The sequence below is a fragment of the Abramis brama genome (genome assembly GCF_963993115.1).
Source record: "Abramis brama genome assembly, chromosome: 23".
Classification (NCBI taxonomy): Eukaryota; Metazoa; Chordata; class Actinopteri; order Cypriniformes; family Leuciscidae; genus Abramis; species Abramis brama.
The window spans coordinates 11,524,035-11,541,385 of NC_139985.1; the positions used below are offsets into that span (position 1 = coordinate 11,524,035).

Below are 17,351 nucleotides of genomic sequence, written 5' to 3' on the forward strand. Positions count from 1 at the left end.
CCCTAATCCCTCTGATCAGATCAGACTGAACAAATTAACGCACAGAGCAGTGTCACATCGGGAACATACACACAGCAGACTCAGGAGACATTTATATAACACACTGGCCTTTATCTTCGTTGTCTCTCTTTTGTGTTAGATCTGAGCTGGCACTGACTCACTGGTAAGCTACCGTCAGACATTTTGGCACAAGTTCAGAAAAGCCTGATTATCTGTAAAACAGCCACATTTCGGTTAAAAGGAAGCAACTTCACAGGATTTATGCGAGCGGAGCGCTAGCAAAAGTACATGTTTAATGGATGTCAGGTGTGTAGGTCCATTTAACAAGTGTCCAGAAGACTGGCAGACTAATGTTAGCCGCAGAAGCAGGGCTGGGAAAGGGTCTGGTCCGCGAACACCCTGGAGTGGAGATGGCGAATTCAGTATTTTGTTGTGTTCTGTTGGTTGAGTCAGAGCTGAGCTCAAGGTGTTATGCAGTTGCTATGGAGAAAAACATTGGCCCTTTCAGATTCAGAGGAGCGCTGTAAAATGAAAATGGTCCAGGAAAAAGAAGTTTCCAGGAATTTTCAAAGTTACAAAGCACATCAAGGGAGCAGAATAATGTAATGCCTGCTGGCAAAAAATAAATAAAAAATCTTTTGAGGTTGTGTTTTAGATCCTGGTCCCCAGTTTAGGATGCTGATGTCCCCACCAGGTACATAATCTCAAAGCTAATATGCAATCCAAAACTGGTGTTTTCAGCAGGGATGCTTCTCATTCTGACAGGTTTGTAAAGTTAAAGTGGTAGTTCACCCAATTTTTTGGTGTAAGACTTAGTCAAATCTATATCTTTTGACCAGACATTCAAATCAAAAACTGACTATAACCGGACAAGTATCCCAGCTTTTTTTTTTCCACCATTAGGTTTCTTGTCCTGAAAGAGTGCCCTTCTTTACTGCTTAATGGAAGAATGAGCCTCTCTGTTTCCCTATTAATCGCTTTATGTAATCATCTGCTTTATTAAGCTGTACTACTTCATGGAAAAATGGAAAAGGGATTTTTCCAAAATGCAGGGTTTCCATGTAGAGATGTGACAGCTCTTCACACGGTGCTGTAATAATAGCTAATTCTAACCTTGTATGTCTTGTACTTTGGAAAAACGCTCAATTACGGAGTTTTGGGCACTCGACAGTTAGCTCTTTTTCGCCCCTAATTTTGTTTTGTTTTTCCTTCTATCACACAATTCTCTGTTTTTCCTCTTCTGTTGTTTCTAATGCTTCCTGTCAATCCACGACATCCATTAGCACTCCCACCTCCAGTTTGCCGCACTTGTATTTGTTTTGACAAATGCTGGAGGAACATTGGGCTTTCAAAGTGACTGTAAAAAGCAGAACAAACTAAAATAATCCATTCCCAGCCATGGCCGTATACACCTTAATTATAGGGCCCACTCCCCTCTCTGCCTCGCTCGCAAATGCACGGGCCCTAAGAGCGTTTCACAGAAACTGCCATGTTTTCCATTTACTGTAGGCCTACTTGCGGTGATTAGCCGTAGTCTCAAATGGACATGCTATGAAAGGTCAAGTGATGGTCTCCCTCCTGGATGGGTGCACATTATTGTGCTAGCTCTTGGAGTTGCATGGAAGATGTCTGCTCCGTCTTTACAACACCTCTGTGTTGTCGATCGCCAGCGCTTAGATGGCGTCAGGGGTTGAGAATGCCGAAATGTGGTTGGAAGCAGTAAATTTCAGATGGATTTATAGCCTCACTTGAGTCAATTGCCACCACGCTGCCCCTCCCCTGTCCCAGGGCAGACACAGTGAAGGTGCCGTGACATCATTGAGACCCTAAGCACTGACCGTAACTTCACCCTGCCAATTCTCAGCGGGAGCTTTTACAACTTCAGCAGCCTCTCCGTACCCTGAAACCTTCTGACCTCCCCTTGGCATTCACTCCCTCATCATCCTCCCAAATAAACCCACCACCGCACCTTATTTGGTGCAGGAGTCACAGTTATTGCCGTCAGTCCTCCATACACAAGCAAGTATGAGCTTTCACGTGTTCTTCCAGCAGCGTTCTGAAGTGCCTGGGTGTGTGAGGTTAGGTGTTGCTGTCGAAGGGAGTGATTGTATATTCAGTGTCTGACATACCGAAGCAGCTCCCTGACAAAATACATATCATGTGTGTCCTGTCCTATTTAACTGTCATGACTGATTGATCGCTGACTGGAAGCGTTACGTAAGTGAGTGTGAGCATTGGTCGCGTTCCATGTATGTGGCGAATATTTCTCCGATGTACCTTTTAACATTTCTCAGACTTTTCTGGTCATTATTTTAAGTCCTTTTCTTTTTTCTTTTTTTTTTGTAGGACTTTTTGCTTCATTAGACAGAGACTGTAGATCATGACAGAAAATTGGGAGAGACAGGGGAACATAAAACAGAATGTGTTGCAGGCTGGACTCAAACTTGTGTTGTCGGCATTAGCTCCAAGGCCTATTTGTTGATTTTATGCTTTATTGGAGTTTGTAGAGAATGACAATAAATCGGCTTGGAGATATAGGGGAAAAGGGACAGGACATTTTTTTTTAAATGTCTTATGCTTACAAAGCTGCATACATTTGATTTAAAAATACAGTAAAAACAATAATATTGTGAAAGATTATTGAGATTTAAATTATTTGAATGTTTTAAAATGTAATTTCTTCCTTTGATGGCAAAGCTGAAATTTCAGCATCATTACTCCAGTCTTTAGTGTCACATGATCCTTCAGAAATCATTATAATATGCTGATTTGGTGCTAAAGAAACATTTATTATTATCAATGTTGAATTTTTTTTTTCAGGATTATTTGATGAATAGTTCAAAAGAACAGCATTTATTTGAAGTTGGATTTTTTTAAACATACATGTTTTTTACTGTCACTTTTGATCAATTGCACTTTTATCATGTCCCCTTGCTGAATAAAAGCATTACTTTCTTAAAAAATCGTATTGATCCCAAACTGTATTGTTTGTTGGCAGCATTAGCACCAGTACGTGCACCAGCTCTGACAGTGTCCTTATCTTAATTTACCCTCACTCTCAACGTTTTTGCTTCAGTTTCTGTGATTTCTTTGCATCAGGCAGGAGGTTTAGCTAGCTATTAGCGGAGACAGGAGGGGCTCTTCAGTGAGACACAGCTGCTAACAGAAGTCCACACTCTAACTGGAGGAACTAAAGCCCCATCTGCTCAGTCAATCACACAGGCACGAGAGCCAAAGCCAGCCAGCCATTCCACCCTCTGCGCACAGGGACAACTAGAAACTGCAGATAGAAAGGGCGGGAATATCAACCTTTCACTTAGTGTTGGTTTAGGCAGGGCTTGTGGCCGCCTTCAAGCTCTTCTACCTGATATGTGATATTATGGCTCTCCTTATTTCGAGCCCCTTGTGTTGGTGTGGCAAAGAGGTGATTCAGTGAGACTATAGCCTAATTGTCTTTCTGCACTTAACCTCCTGCGCAATAGCATTAGAACTAAAGCACACAGATTAGAATTTAGGCACGACCAGCACTCTGAAAATCTGACCGTCTGTACAAAGCAGTCAGGTGATCAATATGATATTTTTGTATTCTATATTATTGTATTCTTGTATTCTATATTGTATTCTGTACTATTTCTTGTTTGCTGTATTTTCCGGACTATAAGTGACTTTTTTATCATCTGAAAAATGCTGCAAAATATTCCAAAGGGACTTGGTATAATGCAATTAACGTCAAGCATGCAAAATATACGAAAAGTGCACACATTTGGATTCGTGCCAAATGAGAGAGTACGATTTTTGCACTTATCTGTTTGTTTTTCTCTCAACAATGCGATTTTGACATATTGCAACTTGCAACTTGAGGTCAGGTGCGACTTATTTTCTGGAAAAAATACATTACATTTTTTAAAATCCAAAATTTTCTGTTTATTTCCATAATTAAATGTACAAAATCCCTGGTTTTAAATGGTTTGTCAATCCCACAAACAAACTGAAAACGTACTGATAGACAGATTAGCAGCACTGAGTAATAATCTTTAGTGGTGAGTGTCTAGAGTTTCTACAGATGTTTATTTACTGACGTTTTTCTTTTTCCCATCACCCCCTTAGGCTTCCTGGTTTGCATGTTTCCTGCATTATAGTGTTCTAAATGTGAAGAGAAGCAGAAAGACATTCTGTGAATGTGTGTGTGCCTTGTGGGGTGTTTTGTCTCTACCTCAGTGTAAGCATTACTCTCCACAGCATGCAGTTTAATCTTTTTAAATACATAAATGCAATCCGTTATGAATATATCAAGAGAAATTTGGGCAGAACTGTATGAGTTTTGTGAATGCATTTTATTTGCAGTCTGAAGGTGGACTACTTATTGGAGGACTTAAGAGTCCGATGAGACTATACCCTTATGTGCCTGCTGGAATACACCATATTGAAGCAGATGGATTCCTCCATCGCTCTCAGAGCAGGATTACGCGTTACACCCCGCCTCTGCCTCAAAAGTCTGTTCCCTCTTCTGCTCAGACAGCAGCAAGACTCCAGTTTAAAGGCTATTAACACAATCCAATCAAGATTTGTTTCCCTAAGGCTCTGTATCTAACTTCTGGAAAGGCTTCTGAAAAAGAATGGACTTGAAGGGAAACGTGATGGCATGGTTTTTCCTGTCACTTGAAAGCGGAAGAGCTGGGGACATTTTCAAATGGCACCGATCTGCCAGCTGACACCTGGTGACAACTGAGCTTAATATAAATTGCGAGACCCTCCAAAGCACTCTCACTTGCATTAGGACAGCTGGCATTGCCACCTTCTTTCTCCCTCACATACTCTTATGTACACTTTTATCCTATACAGTCTTCAAGAAGCCCCCTCTAATTAGGGCACCGGTCTCCGGCACGTCTCAATAAAGCTCCCACCCAAGTGTGCTTCACCAGTTTTGCCCTTGACTTTGGCAGAGCACGGTGAAGCACACACAGATCTGGGGATTACATGCAGGATTTCCGTGGGGGGAAAGAAAAGCTGTAATAGGAAACTTGTTGTGCCTGGTTGCTGTGCACCACCACCGCTACAGTTCTTTCAGGCAGCATGGCACATTATTGTGAGGATGTTAGTTGCTCGAGCAAGTTCAATAGAGCAGACCTATTTTTGTTTCACAACGAATGCAACTCCACTTGTTTGGCTTCCAGTTCCAAGTAATGGCACCAGAGACTTAGACCATGCACCTTCTCCCCGAACAAGCTGGATGGTGTGACACGACGAATGCAACTGGAGGTTGATATTTGCTTCATTAGTCATTCTGAAATCAGAAGCAAACGTGGTCAGATGTTATCCAATCCGTTTTATGACAACATGCACCCATGGCTCTTGGATGGAGCAATGCATTCCAAACTGTTATACTAAATATATTTGCTTGGGATGTTTGCACATCTTGGACCATTTGCAAAAATGTAATTTTTCAAACCCTTTTAAAATCAGTATCAGCCGAGTAATTTCTCATTTTTTCCACACATTGAAAAAAACTAGGGGTGCATGATATATTGGTACCATATCAGCTACTGACAGATATATATATTTTTAAATTTATCTGTATTGATGTTGGATACTGAAAGGGATAGTTCACCCAAAAATTAAAATTTTGTCATTACTTTATTTCATTGAGTTTTATGCCCACCCAGGATATCTGCCAGCCCACCCCTTTTGCTTCCAAGAACCAAGCCTGTTTCTAGTCTTATTTTTAAATTTATTTAGACAAAGTAGTGTATGATTTTATATCTGCCATTTATTGTTTATCCGCCATAACAAGAATAATGAATTTGATTAATGAACTGATTCCTGGAAAACCAACGGTTATGTTGACGCAGATATGCACGTTTCATCCATGTATGTTTGCCGTAAAGCACTCCTTTATAACATGCCTTCAAAGAAATCCTACACAATAGGCAGTTGAAAGGGCATAGGATTGAATGGCCACTTTAAGAGTAAGCCGTACTTGGCCTTCAAGTATACATTCCTGCTGCTTTGTGTTTCCTCTGTGGTCCTGCTCCTCGAACCCGCCCACTCACATTCAGGAACCAGACGCTCCGAGTTCCCACAGGGCCATCAGCCAAAGCAAACTACAGAGAGGAAATGTGGCCCTCACTCACTCACTCTTTCAATCACTCACTCATGTGCTCTATCAGTAATGGAGCCTGTGTTAGCGCTTTTTTAATTTGCTCCACAAGAATATACAGTATGTTACATTTGACGTTACATAAATATTTTATCTGTATTCATGCTGTAGTGTAATTCTTAGTGCTTTGCAATAACCTAATTTAGAATTCTTCAAAATTTTATAATAAATCCAGATGGCTTCTTTTAAGGTTTATTAGACTGTTGGTTTGAGTCCAGATGTTGTACATGTCCTAATCTGCAACCACACAAACAGAATCTCCATTATGTGTTTGTGTGGTTTTGCCAAGCTGTTTGAGATCGTCTGCCCTGCATGTGTGTCACGAGGCCACGCTTTTGATGTGGTGGTGAGTGAGGGCCATGTCACGGCTGCCCTGCATTTCAGATCAGCGGACGTTGCATCAGCGGCTCCCTTGTGGTGTCTGGGAGGGTGCACAGTCAAAGACTATTATGTCTGGGACGCCCTGGTCTTCCTGGAACTCCAGACCTCAGGGAAGGAACAAACACAGACAGACGCTCTTTGTTGGGTCTGCAGTGGTTGTTCAATGCTTGAGTCATGTTTTGACTTTACCCATCCGCATTTTTTGAAGGGGGAAAAAAAACAGTGCTTTCCTTTGCGCAAGGCAGGCAGGTCTCCAGACTTAGGAAGGAGGGAGGAACTGTTAATTATTGTTTGATTATGGTTATTTTCAGCATGTCACCCACTACAATTTACTTGCAAAAGTTTCCAAAATATTCAACATTATAATTGGATATCACTATGCTCAAAAATGACCTATCATTTATTTATTTTTATTTATTTTTTTAATATTTGAATTAAAATACCTTTCATCACAGAAAAACTGATATAAATGTGTCTTTAATTGAAAAGGGATAGTTCACCCAAAAATGTCTGTCAATAGACAGCTATGCAACTACCACTTTGCAGAATTTCAGCTTTTATTCACATGTAAACATTCATTAACTCACACATTACTTGTGGTAAACGGAAGTTTAAGCACGTTTGCTTGATGTGCGAGAACCAATGAGGTTCATTCTTGTGTGTTACGCAGCACGTTTGATCTTCCACAAGAACCAATGAGTTTTTTTTCTCATGTGTAAAGCAGGTTTGGTTGAGATTGTGTTTATATTCGCTGATCAGTGATTATAATATGTGAATAAAAGCCTAAATTAAATGTTTATCATATAAAGCGATCAAGTCTCTTCAGAAAATGTGGACTAAACTGCTCAATTCATATGGATTAGTTTTGCGATCTCTTTATGAACTTTTTAAAGCATCAAAGTGGTAGTTGCTTAGCTGTCATTGGAGGGACAGAAAGCTCTCAGATTTCATCAAAAAGATCTTCATTTGTGTTCCGAAGATGAATGAAAGTCTTACGGGTTTGGAACATAAGGGTGAGTAATTAATGACAGAATTTTCATTTTTGGGTGAACTATCCCTTTAAGTACCAGTTCATGGTTCAATTCGAATCAAACAGACACAACTGAAAAACGATTTGCCGTTCGGGTCAGTTGCGACGGCTTTAAACAATTTACTGACAGTAATTTCTTTTTTCAAATTGCTAATTAGCAAGTTCGAGTGTTTTGTGAATTTATTTTCGCCTTTCACTGTTGCTATTTAAAATATTGTAGCAATTTTTGTCCCATTTAAAACCATTTTAATCGGTCTAAGCCAGGGGTGTCCAAACTCAGTCCTGGAGGGCCACTGTCCTGCAGAGTTTAGCTCCATCCCCAATTAAACACACCTGAACCAGATAATCAGACCTTGATTATCTGGTTCAGGTGTGTTTAATTGGGGTTGGAGCTAAACTCTGCAGGACAGTGGCCCTCCAGGACTGAGTTTGGACACCCCTGGTCTAAGCCAAGCCCTGTCAGGTGGATTTCAAAGGGAGATGTGGTGGAAGGCCAGGCTACTATGCCGTGGTAGATGTTATAAGTGGAGAAAATAATATTCTTTACACTCGTAAAGGGTATATATTTTATAATTCTATATTAGAAGATTATACGTCCTCTATCGTTCAATGTCTATTTAAATATTTCAGAAAGTGTACTGAATCGGTAAGAGGCTGCTCTCAAAGCCGCTACACTCATCCTGAAGAGTCCTTGATCACCAATTGGTCCGCGCTATTCAACTCTGCGCTCTCAGAAAATACGTGTGTGCTTTGTGTATTCCTTGCATGTGTGTGTTTCTCGGCTCCAAGGTCCACTTTACGGACCGTAAACTAAAGTCATCGCTGAAGCTGGACATTGAGGAAAGTGTGTATTAGCATGAGTCAGATCCGCATTGAAAGAACCCTCCAAACAGCCATGGTCACATAACGCGTGCTCCCACGCCTTGTGATAACAGGTTTGTTATATAGTTTGCCACTTAAGATCGGCACAGTGAGCGTGTGAATACACAGTGATTATAATAGAACTACAAGATTCCTTTTTTTTTTTTTTTTTTTTTTACTACAAGATTCCTGTCAGCACCCTATGATGAGACAAATCCAGCGCTGGATCTCCCCCTTGTGTCCCATTATAGTCAACGACTCTTCAGTCCCTGACCTCGTTTATCCAGTCATAATTCCAACCCAGGTGGTGTTTTTCAGCCAAAAGCACCCCGTTTCTTACTCATTGTGAACCATTTTTCTATCAGCAACTCTTCATGACTTTATCCTCTGCTAACTTTCACACTGACTCTGGTTGTCAGGATGCTCAGGTTACGGGGGTGTTTTAAATTCCTGAACTTGAGTCAGAAAGACACAGGTTTGGGCAGGTCGTTGGTACGGCAAAGGTAAACCCATCCTGGATCTGACATGCTGAAACCTGAGGGCAAAGGGGAGGGATTTCTTACGGTCATACTCTCTTATTTCAGGAAGCCTTTTTAGTTGTATGAATGCCTGTAGTGTTTGGTTTTTATTTGTACTGATGCTAAATTTACCCTGATTTCTCTCAGATATTTGCTGAGAGCTGTAAGTCGGTTTGACACCTACATGGTCAAAGCTCTACCTCAGTGCTGGAGTCTTGCCATCACAGTGTTTTTTATCATCTCATAGAGTGTGTGTGTTTTTTTGTTACAGGCGTACAGTCCCATTCCCTCCAAAAAGTCCAAACATGACCGCTCAAGATCCCCATCAATGGATAAAGAGAAGCAAGCTGATTGGCTACAGTCTCTGGCTGCATCTGCTAATAAGGTAGATTTGTATTGGCTTGTTTCCTTTATGAAAAACATTATCCGCATAATGATAGATATATGTCGTGATTCATATTTTGTGGTTTCAAAGCTATTATATCACTTGTTTAAAACAATCAATTTCATATATTTCTTTTATTTAGTTGTTTTGTTTGGTCAATTTTCACACTTGTTTTCATTTTCACACTCTGAGTCTGAGCATAGTTGAACCAACTCATTGCTGCATAGACCTCCGGATTATGAATTAAATGAAAAGTTACTCTTCGAAATTATCAGCATTTATTATTTTGGCTATTTTATCTAGGCATCATAGATATTGAAGTTAGGGATGCTAATATTAAAATTCTTTACTATTTTGTCTAAACAAATGAAAAACAAATGCGCAGTAAAAACAAAACCATTAAATCAATACTGATGAATTGTCTATGTTGGTCAGTAGCTGATAATATGATACTTCTTGCATCCCTAATTAAACTGTCGTATTTTTTTCTGTTTATCTTAAGCAGCTCCAGTTCAAGCAGAGACCTTCAGCCTTCAGGCCCTGGTCTCCCAGAGTACCCTCTACTGAGCGAGAGACACCTAGCCACAAGTATGAGAGGTGCGCACATGTAAACATGTTCTGTGATTATACCATGATAGCCATAAGTAGTTAATTCATCATCTCCAATGCATCAATACATTGCTTTGATTGAGACATTTAATTAATGTCTCCTTTTCCTGTGATATTCAGACCACTTGCTAAAGGACAAGACAGCCTGGCAGTTCCAAACGTATCTCTGCCCATTGCCACATTTAAAAATAATGAGCAGCCACCGCACTGTTTCTCTCACCCCACCGAGACCCACAACACAAGCAAGACAGAGAGCTCCAGGCCAAGAAAGAGGTGGCCATCTGCAGAGAGACAATCACAGCCGGTGACCAAAGCCTCTCTGCCCACTCCAGTGGTCAGACAACGACCTCAGGAGAACGAGGACTCAGACGCAGAAATCGAGGTTGACAACTGTGGTGAAGGTAGGATGTGGAAAAAGAGGATTATCAGTTAAATACATCTTGTGAAAACAATTGATACATCCATGTTTGGTAGATAGTACACTAATATGATGCATGTAAACTGATTAAAGCTCAAAAGAGAGTATTTTTGCAAAATCTGCCAACACCATTTAGATTGAGAATGAAATAAATATTGCACTTTTATTTCACTGCTGTATTATTCTGTCATTCCAGGTACTGTCTCCTGTTCATTGATGTCCCCTCCATTTACAAATGGCATTGGAGCGATGAACCTCAGCGCTCCCAGTACTGCAGAAGTGCATGATGGGAGGGTGAGACTAGGGGCGAGCCCTTGCTCTGAGCTGGAAGTCCTCAAGCAGACGCTTTGCAGTGACCTGAGCTCTAAAGAGGCCAGAGAGAAGTTCCTCCAGGAGATCATCCGCATGAGAGTGAAGCAAGAGGACAAGCTAGCCGCCGCTCTGCAAGCCAAACGCAGCCTTCAGCAGGTACTTACTGCGAGCTCCGAAAGTCTGGAAAACTGCCATTCAGAATATCATTTCAACCTGGAAATCAACAAAGGTTTAAGTTTGTTTTTTCAAACATTAGACATTTAATGACATTAAATAAAGGACAAAATATTCAAATGTTTAAATACTAAAAATAAAAATAGTTAGAATAGTTTTGAATATTTTGAATTTAGAATAATCACAGTGTAGTTGTCAACTAAAACTATTGAAAATAGTTCTTGGTAATTTTAATAATTCTAATTAAATACATTATAAATAAATTAAATAAAATATAAATATTAGATGAAAAACATAAACTTAAAAAACGTTAAAAAAAAATAATAAAAAAATATATATAAATGTTGCCTTGGCCATTAACTGAAATACATTTTTTTTTTAAATTGAAGCTAAAGAGAAATTTTAAAACTAATAAAAATAACAAAATTACTAAAATCTTAAATTAAATTTTAATTTTTAAAAATAAAATACTATAAAATAGTACATAAATACCACAATAATACTGCTCTGCACTATTTCTAGGTCGATAATCAAATAAGCAAATTTGTATAGCGAATTGCTTTGTAAAAAATGTTTGTGCTATTCTTCAACAATATTGCCTATTGTTCACAGGAGCTGGAGTTTGTCAGGGTGACTAAGAAGGGCAGGCTGAGGGAAGCCATTGAGGCCAAGCGGAACCTGAGGAAGGAGATTGAGCGCCTCCGTGTGGAGTGTGAGAAGAAGGTGCGAGACGCCAACGAGTCCTGCGGCAGGCTGAAGAGGGAGCTGGACAGAGAGAGACAGCTCCGGGTGTGCGATAAGGGCTGCGAGGCAGGACGTTTGAGGGCCAAGTATTCCTCACAGGTGAGATTCGGAACATCCTGTTGGTATATTTTACACCAACACAGAAGATACATTTACACTGTGTGTTTTTAATGGCTGCTTTTGATGTTTAGAGAGCAAAAAAATTTGCTCTTTAAAATGACTTCCAACATCTCTTTTTCTCTCCATCAGATTGAAGATCTGCAGATGAAGCTCCAGCAAGCAGAAGTGGACCGTGAGCAGTTAAGAGAGGACCTGCTGAAGGAGCGGGACGCCCGGCAGAACCTGGAGAGGGTCGTCAAAGAGCTTCAGGAACAGCTGGGCCACAAAGCAGAGACGGAGGGACACGCCATCGCAAACACACAACCGAATGAGAGAGAGAAGAAAGAAATGAGAGCTGAAGATGTATCTTAAACATTTAGAGTAATGTGTTCAATGTATGGCTGAGGATGAAGACTTTGATTTGAGGACGAGTAGAGGACGCCTCTAAAGCCAACGTATTCCTGAAAAAAAGTTCTGGATCACAGGAAAATGGTCATGATTAACAATCATATTACAGTGTGCGTTTACCAAAATCAATGGAAACTGTAACCATAAATCATGAACTCAAGTAACTGGAAAGAAGTTTGGTCGCTCCTCGATGGGAGGACGTTCAGAGACGGTGGCATCGCGTGTAACTGACTCGCCTTCAGTTAGCTTCTTTAAGCTGATCGAAGGAATTTATTTTGTTATAAGCTATTTAAATTTTTTGCAAAGATACTTGAAAAATATTTGGGAAACAAATGTGTTTTCTATTCACATTACATTGACAGTAGCAGGTGAACAACCTGTTAGTGCCGCTGATACTCTGTAAACTAGAAAGTGTTACAAGCCAGAATTATACTTGCTACACAGGTGTTGTCATTACAAGGTTTTGCTCGCTTTTGTTTCACCTTTTTTTCGCTGTTGTATCGAAATAGTTTGCATGAGCGACAGTGCTATGGTGCAGCAAAGCTTTATTATAAACCTACATTCAGATGAGCTTTTTATCTTTGTATTTTTAATTACCATGTACTTAAAACCCTATAGTATTGGTAATGATCAATATGGGCTGAATCCTACCATCTGTCCTAAACTTCAATATCAAGTATTATACTTTAATTACCAGTTTTCGCTATTTTTAACAGTCCAGACGAGGGCATGACATTGATCACTCCATGCTCCGTTTGATGGTGAAATGAATGTTTTTTGTTCAGAATCAGAATTATACTCACGTGACAAATATCCATTTTTAGTCACTGGTTTAAGGTAAAAATTAATAAATAAAAATGCTGTTAATGAAAATAACATTTCTACTTATATAGAAAACAAGGATATATATTTTTTTACTTTCTACCAAAAAAAGAATTGCACTTTTAAGAAAAGATAGTTGTATTGTCTATTTGAAGCCCTCTGTTTTTTCAGATCTCAGACATCAAGTATTGAATAAAAAAGTTTTCATACATTTGTTACAGATGTGAATACCACTTAAACATAAAAACTATGTAAATATGATAGCTTGCTTTACACTTCACTCTAAATGCTTTTGCTCCAAACCAATAGACTGTATGTATGACATAATGTAACACAAACATAAATTTCTCCTATCATATTTTCAACTAGAGGGCATTTACTGTATAAAATCCTTATGTAATAATATTAACACAAATCTTAGATCATTATATTTCTGAATAATTTCAGTCCCTTTGGAAATCACTTTATATAATTACCAAAGCAAAGTTTCACATTCTGAGAATTCTGGTTGATAAATCAGAAATGTGACTGATGAACTGTAAAGAATATTTGCTGAATTTATAAAAAAAAATCTTTTATCTCCATTACCCCTGTCTTGAATAAACCTGCAGTAATACATATTCTAACCTCTCCATCGCTCTATTTATTCTGGGTACATTTTTACTTCCCCTTCTATATAACGAGATCCGTATGCTTGCCTATGTCAGTTTTTAACCTCTTGATGTTTTTATGCGTCACACTTGAGATATGCATTGTGTGCAGGGTCTTGTCATAGTTTTGGTTTTGATGTGGGTCATTTTTTTTTTTACTTGTTTTAATGTTCCCCCACGAATAATAACATCATTAAACAGAATCAACCATTGTCTCGTGTTTTCTGATATTCTTTGCTACATTCAGTAATTAGGATTATATAAATTTAAAGCAACTATAGAGACCAAATTTGATAGATTTGAGGCATTTAAAAAATAAATTTTTATTTTTTTTCTTGTTTGTTTCTGTCAGGAAAAAAAATTAGAAGATTTTACCCTGGTTCATAAGATAAGATCAAAATATATATATTTTTTAAGAGCAGTTAGCTCTAATTCATAAGATAAGATTTTTTTTTTTTTGTTTGTTTTGATAATTTGTGTTTTTATAAGAACAATTAACACTGGATTACAAAATTATACATATAAATTATTTTAATATGAAGTTAACCATAGTAAGAAAAGATCAAATATTTTTTATATTTATTTTTATAAGAACAGTTCATACCCTGGTTTATAAGACAGAATTTTTTTTTTTTTACTCTTATCAGTTAACTCTGGTTACAAGTTATAAGATTAAAAATGGTATAAATCATTTTCATATTATTAACCATATAAACAGTTAACCATAGTATATAAGAAAAGATCAAATATATTTTTAATATGTATTTTTGTAAGAACAGTTAACCCTACTTCATAAGTTAGTGCTGTCAAATCGATTGATCGCAAAACATTTTTGTAAACTAAATATTGTATGTAAGATGCGATTAATAGATTTGACAGCACAAAAAATGTAAATATTTTTATCATTTGTATTTCTAATTTTATTTTACAGTTTATATATATATGTCACGGATTCAGCCAGCAGGGGGTGCCATCAGCACCAGGTCCTTCAGCTCCACCCACTCGTTCATAATCTCCAGAGTTTTAACCTGCCACACCTGTCACATCACAATTAGGAGTCTTATAAATGCATAGAGTTCAACAGATTATACTCTATCTTTAAAAAGTAAATCTTAATGGAGCCAGGAGCTCCTGATCTGTTTGCTGAACTGGTTCAAACTCTTTGACAGTCACTACTTCCTCCAAACACCACTTCTTTCTCAGTCACATCAACCAGTCCCATGACCCAACCAGCGCTCTTCTCTGGAGTGGTGGAGGATTGCAGTGGATTCCTGTTGCAATGTTCACTGCAATTCGAGATGCAAGCTCCCCGTTTTCTTACCGACAAAGCCAAGATCACCTATATTATATCACTCCTACCTATGCAAGCGAGTTGAACCAGGTCGCCTGAATCCAGGCCGCCTAAAGATAGGGTCTTTTTCCAGATATGGGAATTCACATGGCAATGTATGACGATTATATGGGGTTAAAACCTGATAAAACAATCCATTAATGTAGCCCAATGCATCTCAGTTTGCCAGCTAGTAAACATTACTGCTGCAATCCTCACCCTTAATTCCATCAGCCGCTACAACAGCACCTCCTAGCGAGCCTATGCAGGTAGACTCATTTCATCTATCCCAAACTTAGCGTCAACGCCAAATCCATAATTTATGCCTCTACTGCAGATCTTATGGTCACCTCATCCCTGACTGTCCAGTTCACCCAGCAGTGAGTGCTTAAAATGCACCACAGTATCAGTGACTACCCCTCGATGTTCCATTACAGTTCAAGTTCTCATCAACTCGGGCACCGCAGGAAACTTCATCTTCAGGGAACTTCTCAAACACCCTGGACCTTCTCAAGAAACTTCCCTGTTCACAAACCCTAAGCATCCACTCAATTCTGCATAAGCCGCTGGGTCGAGGAATAATTACTCATTGCACACCCATAATCACGCTTGGTATTGGAATCCTGCATAGAAGAAATCTCGCTTCTGGTGCTGGAAGGCTCAACTGCGGACATCATCCTGGGATGCCCCCTGGCTACAGATACATTCACCTGGAGTTTCCTGGTCAAATGGAGAAATGACCAAGTGGAGTGAGTACTACTTCAGTAATTGTCTCCAACATCCACTGAAGAAACCTTCATCTCAGCATCCAAAGATATCAGTCAACCTATTCCACCACGATTGAAAGTCCTGAAGTGAGCATTCCAGAGGAATATCAGGCATTCCAGGATGTGTTCAGACAAAAATTCCACCTCATCAGCCATGGGACTGTGCTATCAAGCTGGTCCCTGATGCCACATTGCCCAAAGGTGAAATCTATCCTCTGTCAATCCTGGAGCAGAAGGCGATGGATGAGTACATTGTGGAGGCACTCAAGCAAGGGTTTATACAACCGTCTACATCCCCTGCTGCTTTAAGCTTCTTCTTCGAGGCAAAGAAGAATGGAGGGTTGCAGCCGTGCATTGACTAAAGGGTTCTCATTGATCAGCCCTGGAACAACTGAGAGGCACTTGCATCTTCTCCAAGCTGGACCTGCTCAGCTCCTACAATCTCATCCGAATATAAGTGAAAGTGAAAGTGACGGCCAAGTATGGTAACCCATACTTGGAATTTGACCTCTGCATTTAACCCATCCAAGTTAATGCACACACATTAGGAGCAGAGTAGTGAGTAGTTAACACACACACGTGGATACACACACCCAGAGCAGCGGGCAGCCTTTGTGTGGCGCCCGGGGAGCGATTAGGGGTTAGGTGCCTTGCTCAAGGGCACCTCAGTCATTTCCCACCGGTTCTGGAATCGAACCAGCAACCTTTGGGTTACCAGTCCAACTCCCTAACCACTAGACCATGACTGCCGACGACGTAATCACATTGAATACTTGGTGGACTGAGAGAATACAGCCTAGAGGAAAGATCATGGATCTCACACAGTGACATTCTGGATCCCACTCTCCTTACCAAGTTCCGAGTTCCCAGGGAAGAGGTCATCCTCATCACCACGCCCGGTCATCTGGAGCTGCCTGTGGAGGTGGGGTACTGTCACGGATTCTGCCAGTTTTCCCTCAGCACCAGCTCCATCCACTCGTTCACAATCACCAGAGTTTTAACCCTCTACATGTGAGTGCACCTACCCGACTACCTACCTGTATACTACTCACCTTCTTAGTCCTTTAAATGCCATTGACCCATCAGTCTGTTTCACTTCAGAAAACTCCAGGATCGACCCTGCAAAGATAGAAATTCTTCAGTTAAGTGTGATTGTCAAATACAACTGCTTATGCCATTCACTTTCCTGCTTGATGATCTGAGATACCATTATCGTTCTATGAATAAAAATCCTGTTCAGTTGATCTACGTGCCTCATCTCCTGTTTTGTGACTGTGTGTGTGTGTGTGTGTGTGTGTGTGTGTGTGTGTATGTATATATATATATATATATATATATATATATATATATATATATATATTATTGTGTGTGTGTGTGTGTGTGTGTGTGTTTTATAAGAACAGTTAATCAGGTGTTAGTTCATAAGACATTTATTTAATTAATTTTTTGAAGAAAAGCTTATAAACAACATGCATTTGATATACATGTAGTAATGGAACCCAGATTAATTTCATGCTTCCATTTTTAATTAACATTATTCCAGCTATTGATAAATCATCCCCTACCCTTTTCCTCAAGTTGATAAGCAAGGCATGAAAATCCCCTAGAATGAGCAATGCCTTCTCCTCATCCTGGATTAGAGATTTACTGACTGCTGACACGTGTGACTCTTCTTCCCGTCCCAGT

At 39.5% G+C, this 17,351-nt stretch overlaps 1 protein-coding gene across 6 annotated transcripts in view; it reads left to right on the plus strand.

Annotated features, from left to right (window-relative positions):
* skib (v-ski avian sarcoma viral oncogene homolog b) overlaps positions 1-13,780 on the plus strand; it is a 31,751-nt gene extending 17,971 nt beyond the window's left edge. Inside the window, exons 2-7 of one of the 6 annotated variants that reach the window (XM_084100500.1) lie at positions 9,219-9,332; positions 9,838-9,929; positions 10,062-10,342; positions 10,556-10,827; positions 11,458-11,688; positions 11,839-13,780. In XM_084100500.1, coding sequence (XP_083956626.1) covers positions 9,219-9,332; positions 9,838-9,929; positions 10,062-10,342; positions 10,556-10,827; positions 11,458-11,688; positions 11,839-12,060 — 1,212 coding nt within the window. In that variant the 3' untranslated portion in view covers positions 12,061-13,780. Of the gene's footprint in view, positions 1-9,218; positions 9,334-9,826; positions 9,930-10,061; positions 10,343-10,555; positions 10,828-11,457; positions 11,689-11,838 lie in introns of all 6 variants that reach the window. The other 5 variants (XM_084100499.1, XM_084100501.1, XM_084100502.1 and 2 more) reach the window with 5 other exon arrangements.
* Positions 13,781-17,351: the final 3,571 nt, after the last annotated feature.